The sequence below is a fragment of the Melanostigma gelatinosum genome, assembly GCF_949748355.1.
Source record: "Melanostigma gelatinosum genome assembly, chromosome: 17".
Classification (NCBI taxonomy): domain Eukaryota; kingdom Metazoa; phylum Chordata; class Actinopteri; order Perciformes; family Zoarcidae; genus Melanostigma; species Melanostigma gelatinosum.
The window spans coordinates 11,505,777-11,531,021 of NC_136650.1; the positions used below are offsets into that span (position 1 = coordinate 11,505,777).

Consider the following 25,245-nt stretch of genomic DNA (forward strand, 5'->3'; position numbering starts at 1 on the left):
GCAATTTTGTTGCAGTATTTTTGTTTTCCTACAATCAAGCCCCAGAAACAACTTTAAAGCATCCATGTAGCAGTTTATTATTTACATTTGCATCTTAACTATTTACATACAGTACATGCGCTTACATTCCACAAAGCAACACGTCAAGCCTCATATCAGGTGTTTTCATTTAGTTGAGATTTTTAGGCTTTTAGACAATACAAGAAAAAGAAAAAAAGAAGAAAAAAAGTTAACCGGTAAAATAAGATTGGACATATTAATGAATACATCAAAGTATGAAAGAAATGAAAGCTGTGGCACATTGTGCTGTACAAACATTTACATTGCTTTTGGGTCGTTTCAAAGCAGAGGAATGGGAGATTTAAAAGAAAGATATTTAAAATGTCCTGCACACCAACACAGGTGTTTTCAGTTATTTCAGGTAATTAGACCTCTGCTGCTATTGAAGTCTGCTGGAGTGATAAAAGTCTTAGTCGTTACCAAACAGGTGTGCTGATGCAAACTAGTGAATCAATCAAGCACTGCCTGCCGACGTCCACACAGACCTGAGGGGAGCTCTAATTAGCAAATAAAGTGAAAACACCTGTGCGTGTGTGTGGATCATGGCTGTAGGGCTTCACAAATGTGGACCTGCAGTCTGGATACAAACGCAACGATCTCACGGGAGAGTTATGTTGTTGCCGGGTAGGTTCCAACCTGCAGCAGCCCAAACATATTTTTGTAAAGAGACTTGAACCAGTTGATGGAGAAGCCAGACACCAATCAATTTATCAGGCTGAACTGCTATCGACTGTCATCCATCACCCTGTAGGTTACTTCTCTACCACCTATGTTTAATTCATTTTGTTGAATGGAGGCTGTGAGGGATTCTATGAGCAGATCCAGGGGGTTCAGAGTTAAAAGCTATTAAAACTATTCTGATGAGACTTTCCAAACGTAAATACTGTACACCTATTCACACACAGACGCATGCAGTCATGTTATTTTCATTCAAGATTGAACCTGAGACCTACAATTCTTACAGTACATGATTAAGTAATGCTACCTTCAGTTGCTGGATATTTCTTAAACCAATAAAGTGACAATGTATCATCAACAACAACTTAAGCACTGAGCTCATGGGATATTTCAACTGTGATAAATCATTGTTTTACCATCTTAAATTATAGTTTTAACGCATCACTTCGGGGTCTTTAGCTGTATGTTTTGTAGTAAGGTGTTGGCTCATCTTTTTTAAAATGTAGCAGCTGATGAAACATGTAAACAGTTACAGATGGAGCAGGAATAGCTGAAAAGATTCAAACCAGATGACTTTTTCAACTTTTTAAAATCTTTCTGGGGAGTTCCTCATCTCTATACACACAATACAGTTGAGTTGTATCCGTTTGTGTCAGTGCTTTGGGTCGTGAGCTCATTGAAACATAATGGAACCAAACCCAACATCGTGAAAACAAATCAAAGTTGAATCTTGGCTGACTGTGGTAGAAATCTCAATAAGGCACACATAATACACTCTTACACTTCCCCACAAAACAGCGCTCTGCAGGCCGTTACAATCGATCTGTATGTACAGTACATTACGTCATAATGTGAAGGATTTATAGTGCAAGCAGGTCATGAGTACCTTGATGTTAGCCTTTTTAAATAAAGCTGCCCGTTATGTAAGGCTGTGTACTCGGGAGTGGTTTGCACACATTGCAGAGCTGAAAAGCCGATCGTCCAAGGAGCCCGTCCCAGAAGTCAACGCCAGTCATTTCATTTTTTTTTTACAGGTCGTACTTACTGCAACCGATGGCTTTAAGAGTCCTTTTCCTCCATAACTGCTACAGAACAGTACGCGTGCACACCTGTTTCATTCCTCCACAAACATCAAACCTGGAGGAAATGAGCAAAAGTCAGTATTTTTAGGTTTTCATTTTTATGTTTCTTATATGTTATGGTTTTAAAAACTGGACATGTTAAATTATAATTTCAGTGCAAGAAAATAATAAGAAAAATAATTATAGTAGTTATTATTTAAACCTGTTATATTTTATCTCTTGGACATTACATGCAAATGAGGTTAGAAAGACAGTTTAGGTGAATTAAATCATAGTAACACAATATTAAGTCTGACAATGTTGACAAAAAACCTGATAGTGATCTGGAAAATTCATATTTGCGAAACATATTTTAACTGAGGGGTTTGTTAAGAAACGTGTTTTGCAAAACATTTCCTTTCAAACGCTTTTCGGTTTTGTCCCTCGAGAATCACTTCTTGATGTTTGTGTGTGTGTGTGTGTGTGTGTGTGTGTGTGTGTGTGTGTGTGTGTGTGTGTGTGTGCGTATAAACAATCTTTTACCCTTGGTGTGTGTGAAGTACTGTCCATCAGACTCTGCCTCAGCAAGCTCGTCACCACCTCAAGCTCTTGCTCTGCTTCCTGAACCTTTGGGTCCAGATGGAGCACTTCCTGGAGGTCGCTGCTGGCCGACAGGTAGTCCTGGAAAAAAATAAATCGAGAGAGAGAGAGTGGGTGAAAAATAATAACGACAAATGAAAGCCACCACCTGTCTAATCTAACGGCTTCAAATAAATAAATGTGTGTTGACGAAGTGGGAGAGACGGGCACCTGTAGACCCTTATAAGCCAGGGCTCGTCTGTAGAAGGCCTTCTTGTTGCCCGGCTCCATCTGCAGTGCAGAGTCACAGTCCTGTTTGGCCTCTTCAAAGCGATTCAGTCTCAGGAGGCAAATGGCTCTGGAGTATAATAGAGTACAGGGGTCAGGGAAAGCACTCAGGGTACTGCCACAGGTAATGGACGTTATTATGGATTGGGGAGATGGACGATCATGTGGTGCCCTCTGCTGTTTTTCCTGTCATACTGTCCTTAAAGGAGGTCATAAGCCAGGGTTAGAATCAGCGTTACGTTTCATCCTGAGCTCTGCTTCTTTAAGTAGTGTCGACCTGTGACACTAAAGCACACGGCGTTTCTTTCACAGTGTAATTCAGGGACAAACCTTGCTGAAGTTGATCGCTCTCGGGTTGTTTGACGCCTACCTGTTTGTGTAGAGAGCACATTCATCAGGTTTTAATGCGAGACACTCGCTGTACTTCTTCAGAGCCTCCTGAAAGTGGCCTTTCTTGACCAGGTCGTTGCCTTCCCGTTTTAATAAAGTAAAGCAGGCGTCTGTTCTCCTCACTGTTGACAGAAGTGTGCAATTTAGCAACAACGCAGCACTGACACAGGGGAAAGAAACAGACAACCTTAGAACCAGACTTTCTTTCTGTCTTCAGTCCCAATGAGGTTACAGATATGTTACACTGTATTGAACGCTGTCTTTCAAGAAGCTTTTCCCATCAGGCACAAACTTTTTCAAGAGTGATCCATAAAACCCATCAGTCTGTCAGCAGCAGTGTGAATGGACCAGAGGGGATGAGTCGACTCCTGCTTACTGAGCCCTCTACTGTGCTGAGGAAGACTTGGGGAAACACACACACACACACACACACACACCTGGCCTTTATCAAAGAACCCAATTCTAAATTATTTATCAAGTGAGACAAGAAAACTGACTCATCAAGGCTTGAAATTCACACTTGCCACACACTTGTCCCCAAGGTTTTTTTTCCCTCTGGCTGACAAGTCTGTCAAAACTAATACTACTTTGACAGTATGTCTTCAGTCAGACTTTGTATTCCCCAAACTGCTCTGTAGCTGAACTTGATGAGCAAAACACCAGTGTTCTTGATCAATCGACCCTGAAGCGGATAGAAACATGGTTTAATGTCACACTAACACTTGTATTTTTCTTTCAGTTTTAATTTATCTTCTTTTTTTAAGCATCCAACATAATACACGCACTATATTATATATAGATGTATACAATATATACTGGAGCAGGTGGAAAATCAAAGAGCATCTGACAGAGAGGCAGAAAGAAGATGGGATCTTATGGTATTTCATCCTTTGTGACCAAACAGGATTTAACAAATAAACGGGGAGGTGTTAAACACTGACATCATGCTGAACCACCTCCCATCGGTTTCCCCAGCAACAGCAGTGTTCTATTCAGAGATTAGCTCTGTTCTGTGAATGTGTTGTATTCATCAAGTGTGTGTGTGCGTGTGCGTGGGTGTGCGTGTAAGTCAGGTGCTTTATCTGTGTAAGATTAAAGTCCTGTGTATGGAAATGTTATGCAGAGCATACAAATAAAGCTATTATCTATATTTTAGTGTGTGTGTGTGTGCGTTCTATAATGGTATACCACACAACATGTATCCAAATATATTTAAATACATGATATAACTATATATGGAGCCTTCTGGTCTGTGTGAGCAGAAGCATCCTACGGGAAACCTGACCCTGGATTGTTCCATTACAGCAGTGCTACAGTCTGTGTGGATCGCCTTCGCTTTTCTGCATTATTGATGATCCACCCAGACACACACACACACACACACACACACACACACACACACACACACACACACACTATCTTACAGCAGGAGTGACTTCACCACTGCTCATCGGCATTTACGCACCGATTTTCACTGACCGACTTCTGATGCTGCCTTATCATTCCATAATTTAAGGGGTTTTATTTTAAAATTCTCCACCCACAATTCACAATGCATCTATCTGAGGAGACAAACTATTTTGTCCAAGCAGTAGGAAAAAAACCAAAAGGTGGCAGATTCCTTTCATGTCAGAACAAAAGCTTTCGACGGCAAGTAAATCACAGTTATACATCGTGATAGCTGTAATGCTATAAACTCTGTTGGATCAGGAAGCACATGTTCTCGCACTCTATGCTTGTGAGAGTGCGAGCGCATGCGCTTGCGACTGCTTGAGGGGACGACTAGACGGTTGTAAATCCACTTAGCACACGTCTGTATTATAAATGTGCAACTCCTCACTAAGCTGAGAGGAAGTGACGTCACTGACCTTCGTCCTGAGCAGCCCGGGCGGCTCGGGCTTGTGCTACTTCCGCGCTGATCGGTTTGTCTCTGTGCTGCAGCTGGACGGAGAGAGGGACGGCGGGAATCTCCGGAAGGTTCTCTCTCCACTCGGGACCGTCCTGCTCGATAAGCATCTTGGTGATCCTGGCAGAGGACGCACAGAGAGTTACAACATGCAGTGTAATTAGCCAGATTAATGCCGCAACCACGACGTGTATCGAGCCTGTAGTGCATTCAGACGGGAAACGTGACGAATAAAGTCAAGTTAATGTGGACGGTGGTGAAACAACTACAAAGAACACAACTGAAGAACATCTGACTAGAAGAATTTGAATAAAAATAGACAGCCAAATATGTTCATTTCTTGTACACTAACTGCAAAATCAGCACACTGTAAAGATGACATACTGTATACAGGTAGCAAGTGGTACAGAATTAGGAAAATCTCCTTGTCTGTGAAATGAGCCGTTTGGCCGAATGAAGATGTGTAAACTTTCAAGCCTTGATGGCACAAGATTAATAGGCTCTTCAACTCTTATGAAATGCATAATGGACTATTTATTCATACATGAAACCATAAAAAGAATGGTGTCTGATGTGTTAACCAAAATATTATAAGAAGAATATGTGTCAGGATGGAACAAATGCATACAGAACAGAAAAAAACACAACTTGACAAGTTCCAGAAGCCACCGTTTATAATGTTGAACTGTTTCCAGCTGACCTGTGGACGCTGTCGTGAGCCGCCTGCACGCTGGTGTCTATCTGCAGGACAGTCTTATAATCCACGTAGGCCTTTTTGTAGCGCTCCAGTGACTCATGGGCCATGCCTCTGCGTAACAGGGGCTTCAACGAGTACGGCTGCAGCTCCAAAGCCCTAAGAGGATCAGAGAGATGCAGGGACAGAGGATCAGACCGTCTACACCTGCTCACTGGTGTAGACGGTCTGATCTGCAGCTCTCCATTCATAAACATGCGAGTCTTTGCTTTAGACAGAGGGATTCCTGCAGCGTCCTAACGAATAAAACTGAATAAAATAAAACGGGAAGAATTTGTCACCAAAAGTAGCAAAACAAGATGTTGACTTGTGTTTAGTCTTATTTCAACTACTCTACTTACCTAATACAGGCTGAAATATTAAAAAGGTAATTTCATTTAACTACTAAAGCTGATATCTTTCATTGTGAGACAAAGGCAAATGCAATAACAGCAAACGCTATCTTAAAGGGGAACTGCACCGATTTTACACATCAAGGTTTGCAAGTGCAGGGACGTGTGACTGCACATAAAGCCTTCTGGGATTCCCTCCCAGCAGTCGCCAGTCCCGTTGAATTGTGGGTAATCAGTGGGTTCATATTTTTTTTTCGAACTGTCAATCATGAACCGGACAAAGTGAGGTTACAGGAGAGCAATAATAGATCGGTGGAGTTCTCTTTTACATCCGACAGAAACACACACAAGCACAGAGCTGACACGTGTCGCGTACTTGTTACAGTCCTGTATGCACTCGGTGCTGCTTCCATTCTTCAGGAAACAGGCTGCTCTGTTGGAGTACAGAATACACAGGTCTTCTGGACTGTCGATGCCTGCAGGGGGAACAAATACAAACGCACTTGTCTGAATGGTGAAACAACAATCCGGTCATCTTTCATTTCAGTAGAACACATCGGTGTATACAGACAGACTAGTACTTCATATGAAGAACAGCTCTTTTTCACTTTTGCTGTAGTCATTTTCTGTAATGTCCTTTTTCCTCTGGGCCTCCGCTGCAGTTTCACAACTGACAGCGCAGCATCAGTTATCACGTGCTGCTCGAGTGCCCAACGATGATGACTACAGTGCTGATACTCCTCAACATTAGTGTTTTGGGTTTTTTCTTACAGTATCATAAAGAGGCTAAATCCCACAGTTTCCAGTGCTTTACTTTGAGAGTCTCTCTGTTTAGTCGACTCTTGTCCTGTGTCTTGCAGTGAGCGTAGCAGAAAAAAGCCACAAGAGTAAAAGTTGGCCGAGTGCTCTTAAAGGTGCAGCATGACATTCAATCTCACATAAAAGCCCCCCATGTGCACCCGCACATGACTTCTATCTACGGTCAGCGGTGTCGTCTTGTGCCAACACTGCATTCACAAATCACCAGCGACGCCTCGAGTCTCAGCTGTAGTTTTTGTTGATGTTAGACGAAGAACTTGTGATCACTGATCCACACAGGTGATCCCAAAAATAATTGTCCCTCTACGAGAATCATAACGTATGATTATGAGCACATGCAGGCTGACTTGGATAAGAAATTGAGCAGCGATGCCAAGCATAATGGTTTCAAAATTGACATGGGATACTGTGGATTGTGGAGCCAAAAGACACTCAACTTGTATCCGATACCCTTACGAGGGCTGGTACACAGATGCTACAAGAGACTTTCTGTCTCACTCTGTGCTACCAAAGTGTTGATGTTCCTACATTAGTGGCTTGGCTGCCATCAGAAGTTGCTTTTGAAGTCTTTTCGTCAACAAAAAGCACAGCAGGGGAACAGTTTTTATGCTAAAGATGATTTTAAAAACAGGTATGAATATAGTACAGTATGAAGACACATTGTTGTTCACTGCATGACTCTTTACACACGAGTCTTTGTATTGTTTTTCTTAACAAAAATGCCAGAAATTCACTGTGGGAAATTCTATTTTCTGACGATTTACAGACCAAACAATAAATAGATTTATAAAGAAAAAAAACGCCCTGCACGACATGCAACTATATTGGCACTGCCAATTTCAATTTAGTTTTTTGGTCGTACTGCATATTGTGCATGTCATGTTTAACAACCCAGAATTGTTTCTACTGAGAAACATCTGAGAGTAAAATGTATTATGTGACCTACATTTCTCTAATCAACAGAGGTGTTTCTCCTCCGGATCAAATGCTGCTCGTGAGGCGTGAATTCTCTAATAAAATACGCACACCGTTGATATCTTCCTCACCTGCTTCAGCACACCCATCAATAGCCTGTGTGTACTTGTCCAAGGCGTCCCCAAACTGGCCATTTTTGAAGAGGTGGTTCCCTGCGTTCTTGAGCCGGGCCAGGTGAGGAGGAAGTGCTCCGGAGGGGGCGTCCAGATAACTAGTGTCTGTTGCAGGGCTGCCCTGCTCCTCTTGTCCACCAGCAGGGCTGTTTTCCCTCCGAGCGCCGTTGGCCACCCCCTTCCCTGGAGCTCTCGGCGTCTGGGGCTTTTCCGCGGTGTTTCCGCCCCGGTTTCTCGTCCCGTTTCCCGCTGTGGCCTGATGCGATCGGCCTCCCCCTCCTCCGCTAGCCGGGGGCTTGTCCTGTGCGTTACCCATGGCCGCACTCCCTCCGCAGTGTGTTCAAACTCTTCCTCTCGCAGAGCAGCAGCTACGTCTGAGCCTTTGCTGGGGATTTCTGTAGGACACGCCCCCTTGGATGATATGTTATTTGTGACGTCACGGAGGGGGGAAGTGCCACAGCGATGCAGTGCTGCAGCAGGACAGGTCTGATGGGACAGCGTCAGATTAGACATGAGAGTACAGGGCTCTGGCAGACACATCCAAAACCCGAATGAGCGTGTCAAATTAGAGGAAAACAACAATTGTTACGATATATTTCTTTATGGTCAATGATGATGCTCTTTAGACCCTTACAAAACAAAAGCATTGCTTTGTTTCTACTATAAATTTAGACTTTGTTTTTTTCGAATGTCTTTTATTAAGGGGACGTTCAATGCCTAAACCGCACAGCTGTAAATAATCGAATTAACTACTTGCTCCAGTTCTGTGCATGCTGGCTCACTGTCGTGCCTTACACTCAGATAGAGCTAAGCCATCGTTAATGTTATTAGTAGCACCTGTGCTTCTCCTACTGGACATAGCACAATGGCTGCTGTGAAAAAAAATCTGAAAGGAATATGAAGGAAATCATTTGGGCTGTAGTTGTTTTTATATTTTTTAACATGTTACTGGACCAAACCAGTGGTTCCCAATTTAGGGGTTGGGGCCCTCAAAAAGGGTCACAGTGTCCAAATTAAACACTATTTTTCCGATAACTAATAATATATTATATAGGTATTTCTCAGAAACCAAAGAAATGATTTAGCTTCACAAAATTATGTAAATTCTTTCAAGCCTAATTCTCATCTTTGCATAATTTAAAGGACATTTCCAGATAATGTAAGGCCTTTCAGCCTATTAATTAAGTCATTGGTTCAACTGGTGACAACTAGTAAACATATGCAACCACTCGGGGTCTTGACAAATGAATGATAACATTATTTCAGTGTAAAAAAATGAATATTAATCTAGAACTGAGAAATTGGTTTTATTAAAACATTTCTAAATTATTGTACATATTATTCTATCAGTCTAGATGTTATCATTCAAAGGTGATACTTGCTGACGTGTTGAGGGTATTAAGGATATGTGGGTGAGCTGATATTTATGAATCATGGGATCAAATGAGAATAACAGTCAACACGGTCAAGGCTAGTGAAAATCTTGTTTTTTAACAAACCAAAACCTTTCATCTGTTACTCTTAGGTAAAACAACAACAGCACTACTTGTGTCGCAATGAAAATGTTGAGCTTCAACCATAATTCAGAAATCTGTAGTCAGACCTGAAGGTCAGAACATATGGAGTTGTCAATCAATTTATTTACATGGTCATACACTACAAAAATAGTACACAACGAAAACAATTATCAAAACGGCTGCTCTCCTCGTCTTCATCGGGCATCAAAGACAACCACTAAAATCAAAGAGTCAAGGAAATGTACAGTTACAGCTCTCAGTTCATACGTATAATTTATTATTAAAATAATTTTGCCATCAAAGGCATTGAAAGGATACATCTCTTTGTTCTCTTCTTGTACATGATCCTGTAACCGCACTCTCTGCATCGGATTGGATCACGGGCCTTAATTTCATTTTCAGTGTGACATTCTGCAAACAACAAAAGAATATTACAGAAAACATCCTATACACCCATTATTATTAGAAGATAATTGTTATGAGCTTTCAGATGCGTCGGTATCCGAGTACATTTCGGCGGATACAAGAAATTTCAGAACAGAAATGCACAACAAGGTGTGCAGTCATTTAGAAACAGCGTCTCCATTACATAGCTCGTCCACCAAAAGATACAAGACGAACGCATCTTTGTCACATTTCTCAAAAAACAACCAAACCATTTAGGGATCCCTATTGATCCAGTATCTGACAGGCTATAATAACTATGTAATTGTTCAGTTCATGCTGAAGCCTGGTGTGTATTGGTTCGTTGATGGGGATTCATTTCGATGCAAAATAAAATTGTAATATAAAATATGAATGACTTTTTTTGTGTGAATCATGTATTACGGCTTATTTAGAAACCAGTGGTTTTAGTTCCGGTTACATTGGCAGATTCATAAATGTTTAAGGGAAAATAGATTGTGTGAACTGTGTTATTGTAATGTGATGAGGATTTTTAGTTTATCAATGTGTCATGAAGTGACTCAACAAAATAATTTTGTGTACAGAAATGTGAACTTGTTTATGTTGAGGTTACATCATATCTATATAGTATCAGTTCTGGCAGTGAATTTATTATTTAGTTGTAGACAAAGGTCTGAATATTGTGAAATGTATGTGTATATTTTGACTCTTTGTGATATCTAAAGGTAGGTTTCCATCAATGTTGTGGTGTCTTGTAATCCAGTGCGGTCTGAGCAGAGCTGAATGCATAACGTACACGTGCGGCTGTACTGGCAGTGATAGAAGATGTAAAAGCAGCAGCTGTAGCAGTACTCTAGGTATGGTAAATTAGCATTGTTAGCAGTGGTGACGGCTGTAACGGTGCAATAAACACCAACAAAAGCTACAATGTAATGATACCTCCACATATGTAGATCATAGGCTGCTGTTTGGGCGGTTGCGCATCTTTCTGTGGATCCATTTTTGTTTCTATAAAAGACAGAAGAAGCCATGTTGACACAATCACATAACGTTAGTGGTTACAGCATGCTAACACAGAAACAGCATGGTGTACAACGTTACCGACAGTGTAAAGATGGAGGAATAGTGAACAAATGTCTTTCAGACGCCACAAAATGCTGTATGAATACAGTAAATATGAAACACAGGAAATGTGAAGATAAAAAACAAGATAGCTCACCGTTTTAACACGCTAAATGTTTACCTCTCTTTTCACATCGCACACTGCTGCATGTGCGCATGCGTACAACCGTCGTCCACCTCAGAGCAAAGTGGTTTGTGATTGGTCAGAAGATTTGCGTCACGTTTAGCGTATTGTTTTCCTTTTTGACAGACAACGCAAATTATATGAATATAGACAGATTACATTGTATGTAATGGTGTTTCTGTGGTTTATTTATTGAAGGTTGTTCATTGTTTCCATGTTTCTAAGGACAGACGGTGTTTTTATTTTAAACTCCGGTCCACCAGAGGGCGCTGTCGGAATGTGTTTCCACCAAACGGCCAATCATCTGACGAACACAGCTGGCTCTTCGCTAGTTTTTGACAACAACGACTCTGTCGAGAATGTTCACATCTTGACTATTGACCCCAACACTGCCATAACTTACTGTTAGTCCGTTGCTTTTTTTTATTATTTGAAGTTATACACCATGGAGCAGTCTGCGCCCAAAAGGTTTGTGTAGTTCTGACTAGTTTAAAACGTGCTTGCAAGCTATTAACTAGCTAGCTAAAAGGCTAACGTAGGCGGTAGCTGTCGCACAGCTAGCTGATGCTAACTGAGTTAGCTTTACCAGTTTTCTGTCAAACGTTCTACTTGATTAAGACGAGTTAACAATTTTAGAGCTCACTCTTCACCAAAGTCACACGCCCAGTGTTGAAGCCTCGAATTGGTAACTGTTAATGTTCGTTAGTGCCTTTTATTGAGCATTTTGATCTTACGTTATTATTTAGACAGGTACAAAATACAAATAAATAAATTGTGTGTGAGTTGGAACAATTTTACACATCAGAGACCAATATCACATCCTAAATAACCAAAAATATCTGTACATAACAATAAATGAGGCTAATACTAATTAATTCCTTGCTGTAGTGTTTGTTTAAAGTGAATACATATGCAAACATTTGTTATTTATACATTTTAACACCTTATTTTGAATGCATTATTCCCTTAAAATCATTAATTTATGTGTATTACTGAATTTCAGATGCTCCAATGGTATAGTGTTTTAGATTGGTTTCACTACTTCTTTTTAGACATTTATACTGAAGTTACAATTGATTTGTTCCATTTTCTTCCCCAGCAAGCTGAAAAAGCTGAGTGAGGACAGCTTGACCAAGCAGCCTGAGGAAGTGTTTGATGTTTTAGAGAAACTCGGTGAAGGGTAAGCTGTTTTTCTCTGTTTCCACTCGTGTGCCATTGTCTGAAACTATTCCAAGTCCATCTGTACTTTTTTAAGATGCACCTCCTTTGTTGTGTAGTGTGTTAACTTGTTAATAATATCACATTTAAATGTTTGTGTTTAGTTCCTATGGCAGCGTGTTCAAAGCCATCCATAAGGAGTCCGGCCAGGTGGTGGCCATCAAGCAGGTTCCCGTGGAGTCGGATCTGCAGGAGATCATCAAGGAGATTTCCATCATGCAGCAGTGTGACAGGTTAGAGGAGAACGCAGCTTTCCCCCAAACCTCCAAATTCACCACACAGATTTCTGTCCTCAAAGTAGGGCTGGGCGATATGGCCTAAAAAAAAAATCTCCGATTTTTTTACAAAAAATCCGATTCACGATTTAAATCGATTTTTTTCCCCCACAAATTTTTGCAGATGACAGAAGCTGTTGAAAACAATTTTTTATTTTATTTTGTGATGATTTTCCCTCGTAGGTTGATAAAAATAAAGTGCAAACAAAACCTGAACATTGTAGAAAGGTGCCTGTAATACAAAAAGTATTTGGTCACTCTTTTGTTTCCCTGAATCATTTAAATATAAAATTAAATTAAACATAACATTAAATGGCATTAAATAGTAGCCTTCCATTGTAAACAACTGTGCAAATGTAACTTTTTACAGTAAGCTTTTCTAACTGAATACACTGATACAAACACAGCATGAAATAAAATGTATGTGACCCTTTAACATTCACATTTTCAAAAGTGCAACATCTGATCTAACATCAACATAACATATTTTGCACAGTAAATAAGTGCATGTAAACAAAATCAAGTGCATTCACAACATAACCAACAGTATTAAACAGTAGTGCATGTTTTTTCGAAATATTTTTTGCCAGGAAGACAGCGTCGCTTGTGCTCCCGCGGTCCTGCTCCCTCCTCAGGGTGCAACGCTTCTCCCACTCGGCGGCATGCCTCTGTTTGAGGCTGTTTGTTCTGTGTCAGATGACACGAACCCGAACCATTTCCAGACCACCGAAGACACATTCTTCCCTCTCTTAAGAACGAGAGCTTCACTGCTGGCCGCCATTGTTTTCGTTTGTAAACAATGCGCGCGCACTCAACTACGGGAACCCAACGGGGGGGGAGGGTGGGGGCGATTTTCTAGATTTTCAATAAAACACATCGCCTTAAAGCACACATTCGAATTAATCGATTAAATCGATTTATCGCCCAGCCCTACCTCAAAGGATCATATTTGCTTTCATGGTTCACTTTGCTTTAAGTTTGATGTTTGCTTTAACAGCATTAGTCAGCTGCTACAGCCTGAACAGCTCTCTACTGTCTTGATCTACGAGCGTTTTCTCACTTCTGCTGTTTTTGTTCCAAACGGAAATTCTGCTTCTCCTTTGATAGCCACTCTGTTTTGCGTTTCCTTTTAGCCCATATGTAGTGAAATACTATGGCAGCTACTTCAAGAACACTGACCTGTGGATTGTCATGGAGTACTGTGGAGCCGGCTCTGTGTCTGACATCATCAGACTGCGCAACAAGACGGTGGGTGCTTACAGAGATATCTGTGGTGTGTGCATGGCTGTACTAAACTCACACTTGCCTTACATACCTGGGTTAGTCTTATTTATTCGTTTACTTTTGGATCATCTTTAATCCACGTGTTTTCGCTTTCCTTCTCACATTAGTTGACAGAGGATGAGATTGCCACTATCCTGAAGTCAACACTGAAGGGTCTTGAATACCTTCACTTCATGAGGAAGATCCATCGGGACATCAAGGCAGGAAACATCCTCCTCAACACCGATGGACACGCCAAACTGGCCGACTTCGGAGTTGCTGGACAGCTAACGGTAACATTATAGCAGTGGCTTGATGGTTTGTACCAGTGACAGCAAAGTGAATGTTCTTTTTTTTTTTTTTTTTTTACTTCCACTATGAAATGTATAGTATAGTATAGTCTTTCACAGATTCTATGAATTCCTGTGTAGTGATTTGAAAACTTCCAAGTTCATAATTATGATTCCAGCTTTGTTTTGTTTTTTCTCTCTGAAGGACACTATGGCAAAGAGAAACACTGTGATCGGTACTCCCTTCTGGATGGCCCCAGAGGTGATCCAGGAGATCGGCTACAACTGTGTTGCTGACATCTGGTCCCTGGGCATCACGTCCATAGAGATGGCCGAGGGCAAACCTCCCTACGCTGACATCCATCCCATGAGAGTGAGTGTGCACACGCTTGTTCAAGAAGCTGGTGCTAAGACACAACAAGCTCAGACCTGAAGCAGGACTTTTTGTGATTCCACCTGACTTTTTTGAAACCTCTTTGCTTTCATCCAGGCGATCTTCATGATCCCCACCAACCCGCCTCCAACGTTCAGGAAGCCGGAGCTCTGGTCGGACGACTTCACGGACTTTGTCAAGAAGTGTCTGGTCAAGAATCCAGAGCAGAGAGCGACCGCCACGCAACTCCTACAGGTTGGAGGAAGGAAGGACACACACACACACACACACACACACACACACACACACACACACACAGATATAAACTTGTAAGAGCAGAACATAAACACCCCGGTGTACGCACTCTGATGTAGGAATACTTTAAGTAAGTACATGCAGGAGGTGAACAAAATACCACGGATGGTCCATTTGTGTTTACACTGTGTCAGAGAGAAGTTGAGCCACTAACGATGCCACAAAACACTTTTTCTTTTTGTGAATGTCCAGCACGCATTTATAAACCAAGCCAAGCCGGTCACAATCCTGAGAGACCTGATCACTGAGGCCATGGAAATGAAAGCCAAGAGGCAGCAGGAGCAGCAGAGAGAGCTGGAGGAGGAGGACGACAACTCTGTACGTACGCGGAGACGTTAACAATAAAGTTTGTGTTAATGACTTAATTAAACGGCTACATGTTGAGGTCATGTGACTGAATGTCTTCCAGGATGAGGAGACGGAGGTGGACTCTCACACGATGGTGAAGTCGGGCTCGGAGGGTGCAGGAACCATGCGGGCCACCAGCACCATGAGTGATGGCGCCCAGACCATGATTGAACACGGCAGCACCATGCTGGAGTCGGACCTGGGCACCATGGTCATCAACAGTGATGATGATGATGAGGAGGAAGACCAGGGATCCATGAGGAGTGAGCATGCACACATAATGTTGATTCAGATATGGGGAGAAAAGGGTTGCACATCCGCTGCCACTACAGCAGCTAAATGAAGGCTCGAGCCAACAGGAGAGTGTTCATGTTATTAGCTTTTCTTGTCTGTAATATTGTCATATGGGGATGGCAAAAGCAGGGTACTAACTAGAGGATCAAGAGTTGAAAACCTCTCCCTCCTCCACAGGACACACCACCTCTCAGCAGCCAATACGTCCGTCCTTCATGGACTATTTTGACAAGCAGGACTCCAACAAGGCGGCCCAACAGCAGGAGAACTACAACCACAACCAGCCGCAGGAGCAGCCCGGCTACCACATCCAGTCCAAGAACGTCTTCCCCGACAACTGGAAGGTGCCCCAAGACGGAGACTTCGACTTTGTGAGTAACGTCTTCTGCGAGCATGCGATGGTGCTGCTGTAATTAATTTGGGTTTGACCTGAAGGAATAAACAGCAGTGCCTCGGCAGCAGTTCTTACACTAAATATGACTCATTGTCTGTGTTCCTAATTGTGTGCTGTTGCCCAGCTAAAGAACCTGGACTTTGAGGAGCTGCAGCTGCGTCTGACTGCCTTGGATCCCATGATGGAGCGGGAGATCGAGGAGCTCAGGCAGCGCTACACCGCCAAAAGGCAGCCCATCCTGGATGCCATGGATGCCAAGAAGAGACGACAACAGAACTTCTGAGTGCCTCTCGCGCTAGTCTTCACCACAAAATGTACATCCCATTGACTCAGAGGACCTAAAGATGACCGTATTGTCTGCTGTTCTAATTGCCTGCTAACTGGCCTCTAAATGAAGTTGGATCCCTCTCTTACATCCATTTTGACTCCTGGAATCTACACTCGTCTGCCTTGTTGCTACACTTTGTCTCGATGCTGTTCCACCGTATCTAAGTATTATATTTGTTTCTACACTTCCTGTAATGTTGCTTTCCCATGAATGATACTCAGGACTGAGGCCAAAGAGAGAACTAAGGCTGTTATACGTCTAAACGTCACAACGTAAGTTCCCCCATCAACACATAAGGAGGCCTATCAGGCGGCAGCAGCAGCGTAATCACAGCGGTCGATGACATGTGCTCTTTTTTCCTCCGACTTTTCACTTTCACTGTAAATATAATATAGAGCCTAGTTTGGAAATACCTGCAACAAAAAGCTGTGGAGGCTTGTCCATGACCAAAGACAATCAAGATGATGTTTATAGTGGAGAATGCCTTAATAATGAAAAACTGGTCAAGTGGTTAAATCCATTTCCTCACTTGGAGATGAGTCGTAAGTGGACTGAGGAAAGCTGTTAGGATGGAGAGAAATGGCGGTAGTGAAGAACGGATCATGCATGTTTTCAGGGTTGGATCAGAACATTTTAAACTATTTGTATTAGTCTTAATTATCACGTTATTTTTTTGGGCTTCTTTAAAAAATCCAGTGCACTGTCTCTATATTGACTCCGTGCATCTCGGTGCCTCATAACACACCTGTACCACCTACCCTGATGTTTTAAAGTCAGAACTTTAACTTGACAAGATGATCCACTTTACACAAATTAAAACCAGAGATATCACCAAAATTCATTCTGATGTAAAAAAAAAAAAAAAAGGCAAGCGAATGCATTCCAGAATACTGCAGATTTATTCCACGGTTGTGATAATTATGTTTTCTGTTATACGTCCAGATTGCAATATAACTTTCTAAAATGTGTGGCGCCGTCTCGTATGCACAGCATCAGAGAAGAGAAAGAAGAAGCCTTTATTTTGAATGTTAAATGGAAAGCTCCTCCTGCTCTTCATGAGGGAAACAAACTGCGCTGTTCTGGTTGTAGTTAAGTTCTGACGTTCTGATTTTACACGTGCTAACGATGACCCTTTGAATGGATGTTTACTCTGAATACATGTACAATACGTCTGCAGGCTGCTGTTGCATACGAATGTTAATATGCAGTCTTTATGGTTCAGCACATACTCGCTGCATATTAATCAACATTTTGATATAATCATGAATAGAGCTGTTACACTATCTCGCGCATCTGATGGACAATGTGGCTAAAATGAGCTGAAACTTTAAAACACTTGAATCCAATCTTTTTTTCTTCAAACCCTCTTATTCACAGAAATCATTAACATTCTTGTCATAAATTAATTCTGTGGTGCTTTGGCAACTCGCACACAAGCATTCACAATTTATTTATTAAATGTGTTTCAAACTTTCTTTCATTTTGTGACACTGGTTTAAATATGGTAGCTGATTTGGCTCTTAATATTTCTGCCCTTTGTCGACTATGTGGCTTGATTTCTGCGTTTTTTTAGACTATGCATGTTAATAGTTGTGTTTGCTATTTAGTGGAATGTTTCTAACAGAGCACTGTTAATATGGAAGCTGGATTTTCAGCTTTAACAGAAACTATTTGCTCTGTACAATTTTAAAAATGCCCCGTCTGAAATATGACACTGCGGAGAATCTGCCATGGTATGTGTAGTTATCTGAAATCACGGTTTGATATATATATAGCTATATGATTTTGCGCTGTTCTTTCTGCAATATAATGACTCGAGAGTGGAGAGTGGAATGTAAGCATTAATGTTTGAACCACCTAATTTATTATCTTTTGTTTGTAATACTTTATTTTGAACAGGTGCAAGAAATAATAAAAGTTACTTATAGTTAACCATATCTGCAGTGGAATCCTTTTCATCTTATCTCTGAGATCATAAAAGGAGACTTGAACCTCTGAGATGGACTCTGAACGGCCAACTGTTGTACCGTAACTCTTCTACTATGGACGCCACTAATTTCCGTTTGCACGACATTTACAAAGAAGTTTCTCAACAACAAAAAAAGCAGCGTGAACCTGTTGGCAGACATTACGGTAAACTTTACGGCAACTGTTCCGGCTTTCTCTGCAAATTGTTGCACAACGCCTCCCTTCAGTCACAGTCAGTCTGCGGTGGCGAAAGATCGTCAAACTAAATCAGGAAAACATGTCTGTCCTCAACATAAATATCGTCAACACTACATCAGCCCCGGCTGCCATCGGTCCGTACAGGTAACTTACAAAACATGCCAATCTATTTATAGATCACCGCAGAGTAGAGACAGACTGCTGACTTGAAATGGCATCTATTCGTCGACAAATCCCCTACACTTCAAAAGCCCCTGTCAGACAGGGGATATACAGGTAAGATTAATATCATGTGAAATACTTTATCTGCACTTTGCATACCTCTATATCTACAGAAATGCAAAATAAAAAACAGTTTGGGTTCATAGCTACTTGATTAAAACCAATTTAACTGAAATAATCAGTAATTATCTGACACAAATGCAGCAGTTTAGTGTGTGTTCTTGTTGATTTCAGTCTGTGCACAATGTGAGGGGTGTTGTTGCTCTGGCCAATGGGCTGTCAGTGGGTGGAGTTACTTCAGACTGAAATGGCCTCTGACTTATCTGATTTGGATTCTAGGATTCAAGGTTACTTAGCCATTGTTGGTGTCTGGTGGTGAACTTGTGGTATTGTCTTAACATTTGACTTGAACTACCACAAAAACGTGTCACATAATAGATGTGGGGTTTAAATATGAAATACAGGTCATTGAGATTCTTAAAGTGCAGATAGAGTACAGTTTTGTGTCAGAAACAGCTTCTTCTAAAAGGTTTTTTGTGTGCTCACCATTTTTATGTCATCTCCATTACCATATATCAGCATGCACATTTACATGCTCTCCATTTATGAATGAGGAAATATGATATTAATTGATTCGGCAGTATATAAAGCAGATGAAGAGAGAGTGGGAACATACACCAAAACATAATTCAACATAATTTTATTGAATCAATATTATTCCTTTTAAAGAGGGGAATACTTTTGTTTGTTGCAATTTATGTTCACTATTTGTTTCTCTCACATGAAGTATCCTAAGGTGTGTCTAAGTGTGTGTGTGTGTGTGTTTCATCTTCAGCCAATCTGTGGTTGTGGACAGGACAATGTACATCTCGGGTCAGCTGGGGATGGATGTGGCCTCTGGTCAGCTGGTAGATGGAGGGGTGACGGCTCAGGCCAAACAGGTGAGGCGGGACAGATCATCTATTTCAGTCATCAGTGTGACATTATTTCCCAGAGTAGCAACATGATAAGTAACTGAAAGATAATCAAGAAACTCAGATGTGTGCCACATGCTTTTGACCTCCACAGAGAAATACAACGCTCCTTTCATGTCTGTTTGGATTATAATTCGAAAGTCTTTTGATTCAGATAGTTTTGATTGTTTGTTTGATCGTTTATTCGGAAACAAACGCAAATACAGAAGTACCATGTTTTAAAAAGACAAAAAAAAACGATCAAAACGTACACGGACCTGATCACAATATGTCTCATCCCTCAGGCTCTCGTCAATATGGGGGAGATCCTTAAAGCTGCTGGCTGTGACTACACCAACGGTGAGATGTCCGCCTGTTCGGGAACTCAGCTGCTGCTCATTGTTTTCGTGTGATTTGAATGTTCAAACAAAACAAACCGTCAGACGGAGTGAACTCTTTGATTTCAGTGGTGAAGACGACAGTGCTGCTCGCTGACATCAACGACTTCAACAGCGTCAATGAGGTCTACAAAACATGTGAGGAAACACTTTCTTTTTGCTTTAAATGTCGGAGATTAAAATAGAAAATATAATATGTGGTCTTCTAATAAAATTGGTAAAATGTGCTGTGTATTTTTTGAATCAAATTTAATGAATCAAATTATTAATCACATGATGCGTTATAAGACTGAAAGCAATGTAGTGAAAAGATTATTAAATCTGCCAATTTATAACTACTTCCTTATTATGACTTTAAATGATTAATTCATTTTTTCTATTTGAAATAGAATAGCCAAATTATTTTAAAATAATCTTTCACATTTAACTTTTTGTTATTCCATTAGCTAATGGGTACACAAATCATATTCCATCTAACAAAACATACAGTGTGGTCCGTGCTGAAAACAGCATTGCGTTAAACCTAAGGATGGGTAAATAGTGTTCCACCTATGAAGTGACATTTACTGGTAACTTACAATAAAACACTGTGTCACAACGTCTGTCATTATTCCAGTGGCACACTCCATGATGCATACATGCGGTGTCTCATATTTCACCAACATCTCTGAGAAGATGACAGGTTGACGGGCGAAGCAGTCGCCTGACAGACGAGCTCATTCAGCCCTTCCTCTGCTGCATGAACGCAGCCTCCTCTCTCAGGCCGCTCAGTCTGGGCATTCCCTCCTGGAGCACAACACACACGGGTGTAATGGAAGCTGCAGTGCCCAAATGGACACCGCCATGCAGGCACACAGATGTAACTCAACCCTCCCAGCAGGCTTTGCAGCACTGGCCATTAACCCTCGGGTATAGTCTCCGAGCTCTCCCACCTCCCTCCTGACACAACCCTAAACCACAGCCAAAGAGAGGACAAATGCGATCCAAAGTCTTTTTTTTCCCTGTCTCGTTTTTGTTTTGTTGTTGAAGTATGCATCATTGGAAAGTTGTACCCAGAAATCAAATAACTCATTTGCATATAGAGTCCTAGATTTACCTGGTGTTGTTATAATGTAAATGTTTTCACTCCAGTTTTCAGAAGCAACTTCCCAGCCAGAGCTGCCTACCAAGTCGCTGCTCTCCCCAGAGTAAGTAAACAAAACCTGTACACCAACATAGAGCTGCAGTACCCTGTGGCATCGTTCATAGACATCAATACACATGTTGTTGTGGAGATTCATGGTAGCTAGATGCATGCTCATTCATCCGTGCCATGTGTTTCCCATCATCCGTGTGCAGCTGTTTTCACTATAAGCGGAGTGGGAAATGGTGCTAATGCATATTGTATTGTTTGGTTGAACTGTAATATATATATTCACAACTATTTGATGGATCACCATTAAATTGTTGTGCAGACATTCATGTTCCCCTCGGGATGAATTGTTATAACTTTGGTGATCCCCTGACTTTTCATTGTGGCATCATCAGGTCTGTTTATAACAAAATACCTGCAAAAACTAATTCATACATTCCCATCAGCTCAGTTGTACTGTGTTTAGTGCTAATTATCGAATGTTATTGGTATTACCCACAATGCCTTCCTTTCCTATGTCCTCATTGTCTCCTTCTTTTTGTCTTCAGGGTGGGCTGGTGGAAATTGAGGCGGTTGCTGTTGTCGGTCCTCTCGCAGACTCCTTACTAGACGGCCACATCACAAACAAGTTGTAGTCGAACCATCACGTGACCTTTTATAGTTGTACCGTGGAAGCCTTAATGTATTTCCAGATGACACATTAAAGGCCAAAGTAGGATCTTGTTAACTTCTCAGGTTTTCGCATAAATGAGTTGGTCAGTGTAGCTGGTTGACTGAACTAAAGTCAGTATTATAACACTTTAGATTCAAACCCTTAACAACAGAGCAGCACTTAATTCACCAGGAAAAAACAAAACGTAATGATATTGTGTGACTGTATCTGTACAACCAGTCTAACATTCCCTGGTCACAGTGGCCAGATTCAGGGTCAAATCAACTTCCTCTTTGTGCTGTTTCTGGTTTTCCATCGTCTGTTTTGCTCATTATAAAAGTGCAGTTCTCCCTAATAAACCTCTGATCCCAGACTGGTTATTTTTGCCCTAAAACACCACTGACATACGTATTCAACCTGCTTTAAGATATCAAAGAAAGTACATGTATTAGATGTCACTTTGAATGTGGCCTCTTGAATTTTTTGACAGTTCATCGCTTATTACAGATTTCAGGGCGTCTTCCAGTAAGAAATTCTGACACATCAGAAACAAACTTTTCATGTATACTTTTATCTCATTTGTGCTCTTATATTAATGTTTACAGTCCTCAAAGCTCTTCATATTCATTACAAACATGGTTGTAAAATCAAAGCCAGCTACCCAAAAAATAACAGTTTAATAAATCAAATTTGGCTTTGGTTTCCATAGAATTATACGTTTGTTGAAAAGTTAAATCAAGAAAATCTGCGATTATAAATTTCTGTAAGATAATGAAAGAAATTTCAAAGTCAGTATGTCATTTAAGCCAGGGGTGTCAAACTCATTTTCACTCCGGGCCAAATCAGCATCACGGTCGGCCTCAAAGGGCCGGTTGTAAATGTAAGACTGTGTAAATGTAACGACTCCTAAGATATTGGTAAATAACTGTCTCTGCATTTGATTGTTGTTTATTCAAGTGTTAAAATATATTTAAGCACATTTCTGTTATTATAACTTAAATCCTTTTAATTTAGGGTTAAGAAACCCACATTACTCTATCAAAGATCAAACTGTTAAAGAAAATATCAAACAAGTCATTACAATAACTGTTCAATGCTTAAAATCCTTTCAAGGGTGCGTTTGCACAATCCCACGTGAAGTATTTCATGTGTTGTAAAGCCACGTTTGAAGTAGTCTTCAATGTAATCACAAACATTTCCATTTCAAATGTAAGTAACCAGCCAAAGAGCTGCTTCTATGAATGTATCTCATAGTTATGACTTTCTATCTCATACTTTTGACTTTCTATCTCATAATTTCGACAATGGGGATCTTGTTTTTATCAAATCTAACTTTGAATTAAATTTTTATTTTTTTCAATTAAAATTTTTTTAGTCTGGCGGATTCGCGGGCCATATAAAATGACGTGGCGGGCCGGATCCGGCCCGCGGGCCGTATGTTTGACACCCCTGATTTAAGCTATCCTGAACTGCTGACATCTTCTGAAAATAAAAACGAAGTGCCGTAGAACTCTGTATATGTACAGTTTGCTAGTAGAAGTTGCAGCCATACACCGTCATGAGGGGAACAAGGCTCAGTGATGGCTGATGAACCCTGACTGAAAGCATTTTAGCACAGGATGTGCATCTTGGCAACAAGGCGATGTCTTTCACACAATAACGCATGCTTTCACTCACACAAACAACAAGGTACGACGTTTCCAACAAACTCATCTGTGCAGTCGTTTCATGTTGCACTTCATTCACTGGGAGCTGAAAACGAAAAGAGGGGAAGAACATCAGGTGATGTTTTTATATGGACACTGTGTTGACATTATAGCGCCACTCACCTGGTTCCGCCTCTGTTTTGGGCTCTGAATCAGTCGCTGTGGCCTCAACTTGCTCTGTTAAGAAAGAAAGAAAGAGAAGGATTTGTACATGGAAACAACAAACAATCACATTTTAAAGGTGCGCCTGGGGTGTTCCCAGATAAAGAACATGTCAAACATTCAACAGCAGTATCTCTTTCCTTGTTCCTCTGGATAATTCAGAGAACAGACTGGAATCTCAACCCTGGCCACCAACACATCCAGCGGTGGATGAGCTGCCATGTCCGCTCTGCTTATGTGACACTCAAGCCTCTCTCTCTCTCTCTCTCTCTCTCTCTCTCTCTCTCTCTCTCTCTCTCTCTCTCTCTCTCTCTCTCTCTCTCTCTCTCTCTCTCTCTCTCTCTGGCTGTGAAACGAAGGCACCAACGTGGTCGTGGGGCCTGTGGAAGCCCTATATGTGTCGGCATGCTCGAGTTTCTCTGTGGACTCAGATTGCACCTTAATGAGACCACGATGACAACATGTGGGCAAAACAAACACACAAACTGCATCCAGGCCGTCCCATGAGGCCGAGTTGGACACCAAAAGGGGGGTCGAGATCAAGTGCTGACAAAGGTCAAGGAGAGTACTGATTATTTTTAAATGAATTCATAAACTGCAGATGAGTTTTGAACCTGTATGCACTATAGAAGGGATGGCACCTGCGGAGGATGACTGACTGAATAAATGCTTGAAGGTATTGGTAGACCACAACAAAAGAAAAACAGCATCTTTGGAGGCAATGTGCAGTAATCTAAGTACAATGTACTGTATTCCTCCCATTGCATAAGCACACAGTGTACTGGCTTTGCTACCTTATCCATCTTTCTTCAATGGCCTGCGTCACAGTGGTAGACATTTTGCATGAGACAAAGACGAGCTAATCTCGTGAACCCGTCAGCTGCTTGTCATTTGCATCATGAAGCAATAAGTGAACTGATAGAAGTCAATGTAATGCAGCACTGTGTCACACAGCTCCCCTCGGAGCACTTCCATGTTTAGATCATTACACGTGCAGAGAGATCATCACAAGTCCCTCTGAAGAGCTCTCTTGGAATTTCGAGCAGGGATCGTTATGTTGCACTCACTAATTAGTAATTTAGCATATTCCCCTGTAACCAGAGCACCAGGAGAGGTAACAGGTTCCGTATTTTCTCAAGAGACGACAAATGCTATGTGCTTAAAAGTATCCTGACTACATCATGTATTCAGCGTGGGAGGAAGTGTTAATGCCGTCCCCTAACAACAGAGCTGTCTTAGCTAAAGACACTGTAATTCAATGCCTTCCAACCATTTGTGTGCTGACAATTTACGCAAATCAGGAGCTAATCCTGCGCCTACTAGTTAAAGTAAAATCTTTGGTTTACAGCCCTTAACAACATACATTGGTGATAGATCAACAGACGTGAGTCCAACGCACCACTTTATACATCCTACAGGTGTACACTTAGGAAGAATATATTCTTCCTCAGTCCACAGCTGAATAAAATAATAATATAATTGATAAAACAATTAGCACAATCTGATAATAGACTGTTACCTGATTAGGTGAACTCAACCCATACTTACAATGTTGAGACAGATCGTTAAATTCTCACTAAATAATCAGATGTGTGACTTATAAACACATTTGAATGGCCGTCTCGGTGTGTTC

The 25,245-nt window shown here is 41.2% G+C and overlaps 4 protein-coding genes across 8 annotated transcripts; 2 read left to right on the forward strand and 2 right to left on the reverse strand.

Annotated features, from left to right (window-relative positions):
- Window positions 1-68: 68 nt before the first annotated feature.
- Window positions 69-8,328, reverse strand: spag1a (sperm associated antigen 1a). Of its 2 annotated transcripts, none has more exons than XM_079288584.1 (8): window positions 7,914-8,328; window positions 6,425-6,524; window positions 5,663-5,815; window positions 4,925-5,082; window positions 2,997-3,036; window positions 2,610-2,736; window positions 2,343-2,480; window positions 69-1,875 (listed from the first exon to the last, which is right to left on the reverse strand). In XM_079288584.1, exons 1-8 carry the CDS (start codon window positions 8,269-8,271, stop codon window positions 1,870-1,872), a joined length of 1,080 nt encoding a protein of 359 aa, XP_079144710.1. In that variant the 5' UTR covers window positions 8,272-8,328; the 3' UTR covers window positions 69-1,869. The 2 variants fall into 2 exon arrangements, with proteins under 2 accessions (XP_079144710.1, XP_079144709.1); XM_079288583.1 differs by lacking the exon at window positions 2,997-3,036 and adding an exon at window positions 3,037-3,178.
- Window positions 8,329-9,378: 1,050 nt separating this feature from the next.
- Window positions 9,379-11,174, reverse strand: polr2k (RNA polymerase II, I and III subunit K). Its single transcript, XM_079287974.1, has 4 exons — window positions 11,097-11,174; window positions 10,817-10,885; window positions 9,791-9,883; window positions 9,379-9,689 (listed from the first exon to the last, which is right to left on the reverse strand). Exons 2-4 carry the CDS (start codon window positions 10,875-10,877, stop codon window positions 9,667-9,669), a joined length of 177 nt encoding a protein of 58 aa, XP_079144100.1. The 5' UTR covers window positions 10,878-10,885; window positions 11,097-11,174; the 3' UTR covers window positions 9,379-9,666.
- Window positions 11,175-11,462: 288 nt separating this feature from the next.
- stk3 (serine/threonine kinase 3) lies at window positions 11,463-18,137 on the forward strand. Of its 2 annotated transcripts, none has more exons than XM_079287484.1 (11): window positions 11,463-11,591; window positions 12,223-12,303; window positions 12,446-12,574; window positions 13,750-13,864; window positions 14,008-14,172; window positions 14,375-14,542; window positions 14,660-14,797; window positions 15,050-15,175; window positions 15,267-15,468; window positions 15,677-15,870; window positions 16,018-18,137. In XM_079287484.1, exons 1-11 carry the CDS (start codon window positions 11,569-11,571, stop codon window positions 16,174-16,176), a joined length of 1,500 nt encoding a protein of 499 aa, XP_079143610.1. In that variant the 5' UTR covers window positions 11,463-11,568; the 3' UTR covers window positions 16,177-18,137. The 2 variants fall into 2 exon arrangements, with proteins under 2 accessions (XP_079143610.1, XP_079143611.1); XM_079287485.1 differs by having other exon boundaries at window positions 16,024-18,137.
- Window positions 18,138-18,396: 259 nt separating this feature from the next.
- LOC306791019 (2-iminobutanoate/2-iminopropanoate deaminase-like) lies at window positions 18,397-22,101 on the forward strand. Of its 3 annotated transcripts, XM_079287616.1 has the most exons (7): window positions 18,397-18,468; window positions 18,564-18,663; window positions 19,445-19,550; window positions 19,868-19,922; window positions 20,030-20,098; window positions 21,092-21,147; window positions 21,641-22,101. In XM_079287616.1, exons 2-7 carry the CDS (start codon window positions 18,599-18,601, stop codon window positions 21,725-21,727), a joined length of 438 nt encoding a protein of 145 aa, XP_079143742.1. In that variant the 5' UTR covers window positions 18,397-18,468; window positions 18,564-18,598; the 3' UTR covers window positions 21,728-22,101. The 3 variants fall into 3 exon arrangements, with proteins under 3 accessions (XP_079143742.1, XP_079143741.1, XP_079143743.1); XM_079287615.1 differs by having other exon boundaries at window positions 18,410-18,663; XM_079287617.1 differs by lacking the exon at window positions 18,564-18,663 and having other exon boundaries at window positions 18,410-18,531.
- Window positions 22,102-25,245: the final 3,144 nt, after the last annotated feature.

Coding starts and splice junctions, on each gene's coding strand:
- stk3 (XM_079287484.1), top strand. CDS start 11,569: ATGGAGCAGTCTGCGCCCAAAAG. Junction 11,592..12,222: donor GAGCAGTCTGCGCCCAAAAG/GTTTGTGTAGTT, acceptor TTTCTTCCCCAG/CAAGCTGAAAAAGCTGAGTG. Junction 14,173..14,374: donor GAGTTGCTGGACAGCTAACG/GTAACATTATAG, acceptor TTCTCTCTGAAG/GACACTATGGCAAAGAGAAA.
- spag1a (XM_079288583.1), bottom strand. CDS start 8,271: ATGGGTAACGCACAGGACAAGCCCCCGGCTAGCGGAGGAGGGGGAGGC. Junction 2,737..3,036: donor TGTGCTCTCTACACAAACAG/GTAGGCGTCAAA, acceptor ATTATACTCCAG/AGCCATTTGCCTCCTGAGAC. Junction 2,481..2,609: donor TGGCTTATAAGGGTCTACAG/GTGCCCGTCTCT, acceptor ATTTTTTTCCAG/GACTACCTGTCGGCCAGCAG.
- polr2k (XM_079287974.1), bottom strand. CDS start 10,877: ATGGATCCACAGAAAGATGCGCAACCGCCCAAACAGCAGCCTATGATC. Junction 9,884..10,816: donor TATGATCTACATATGTGGAG/GTATCATTACAT, acceptor TGTTGTTTGCAG/AATGTCACACTGAAAATGAA. Junction 9,690..9,790: donor CAAGAAGAGAACAAAGAGAT/GTATCCTTTCAA, acceptor CTTTGATTTTAG/TGGTTGTCTTTGATGCCCGA.
- LOC306791019 (XM_079287616.1), top strand. CDS start 18,599: ATGGCATCTATTCGTCGACAAATCCCCTACACTTCAAAAGCCCCTGTC. Junction 18,664..19,444: donor GTCAGACAGGGGATATACAG/GTAAGATTAATA, acceptor TTTCATCTTCAG/CCAATCTGTGGTTGTGGACA. Junction 19,923..20,029: donor TGGCTGTGACTACACCAACG/GTGAGATGTCCG, acceptor CTTTGATTTCAG/TGGTGAAGACGACAGTGCTG.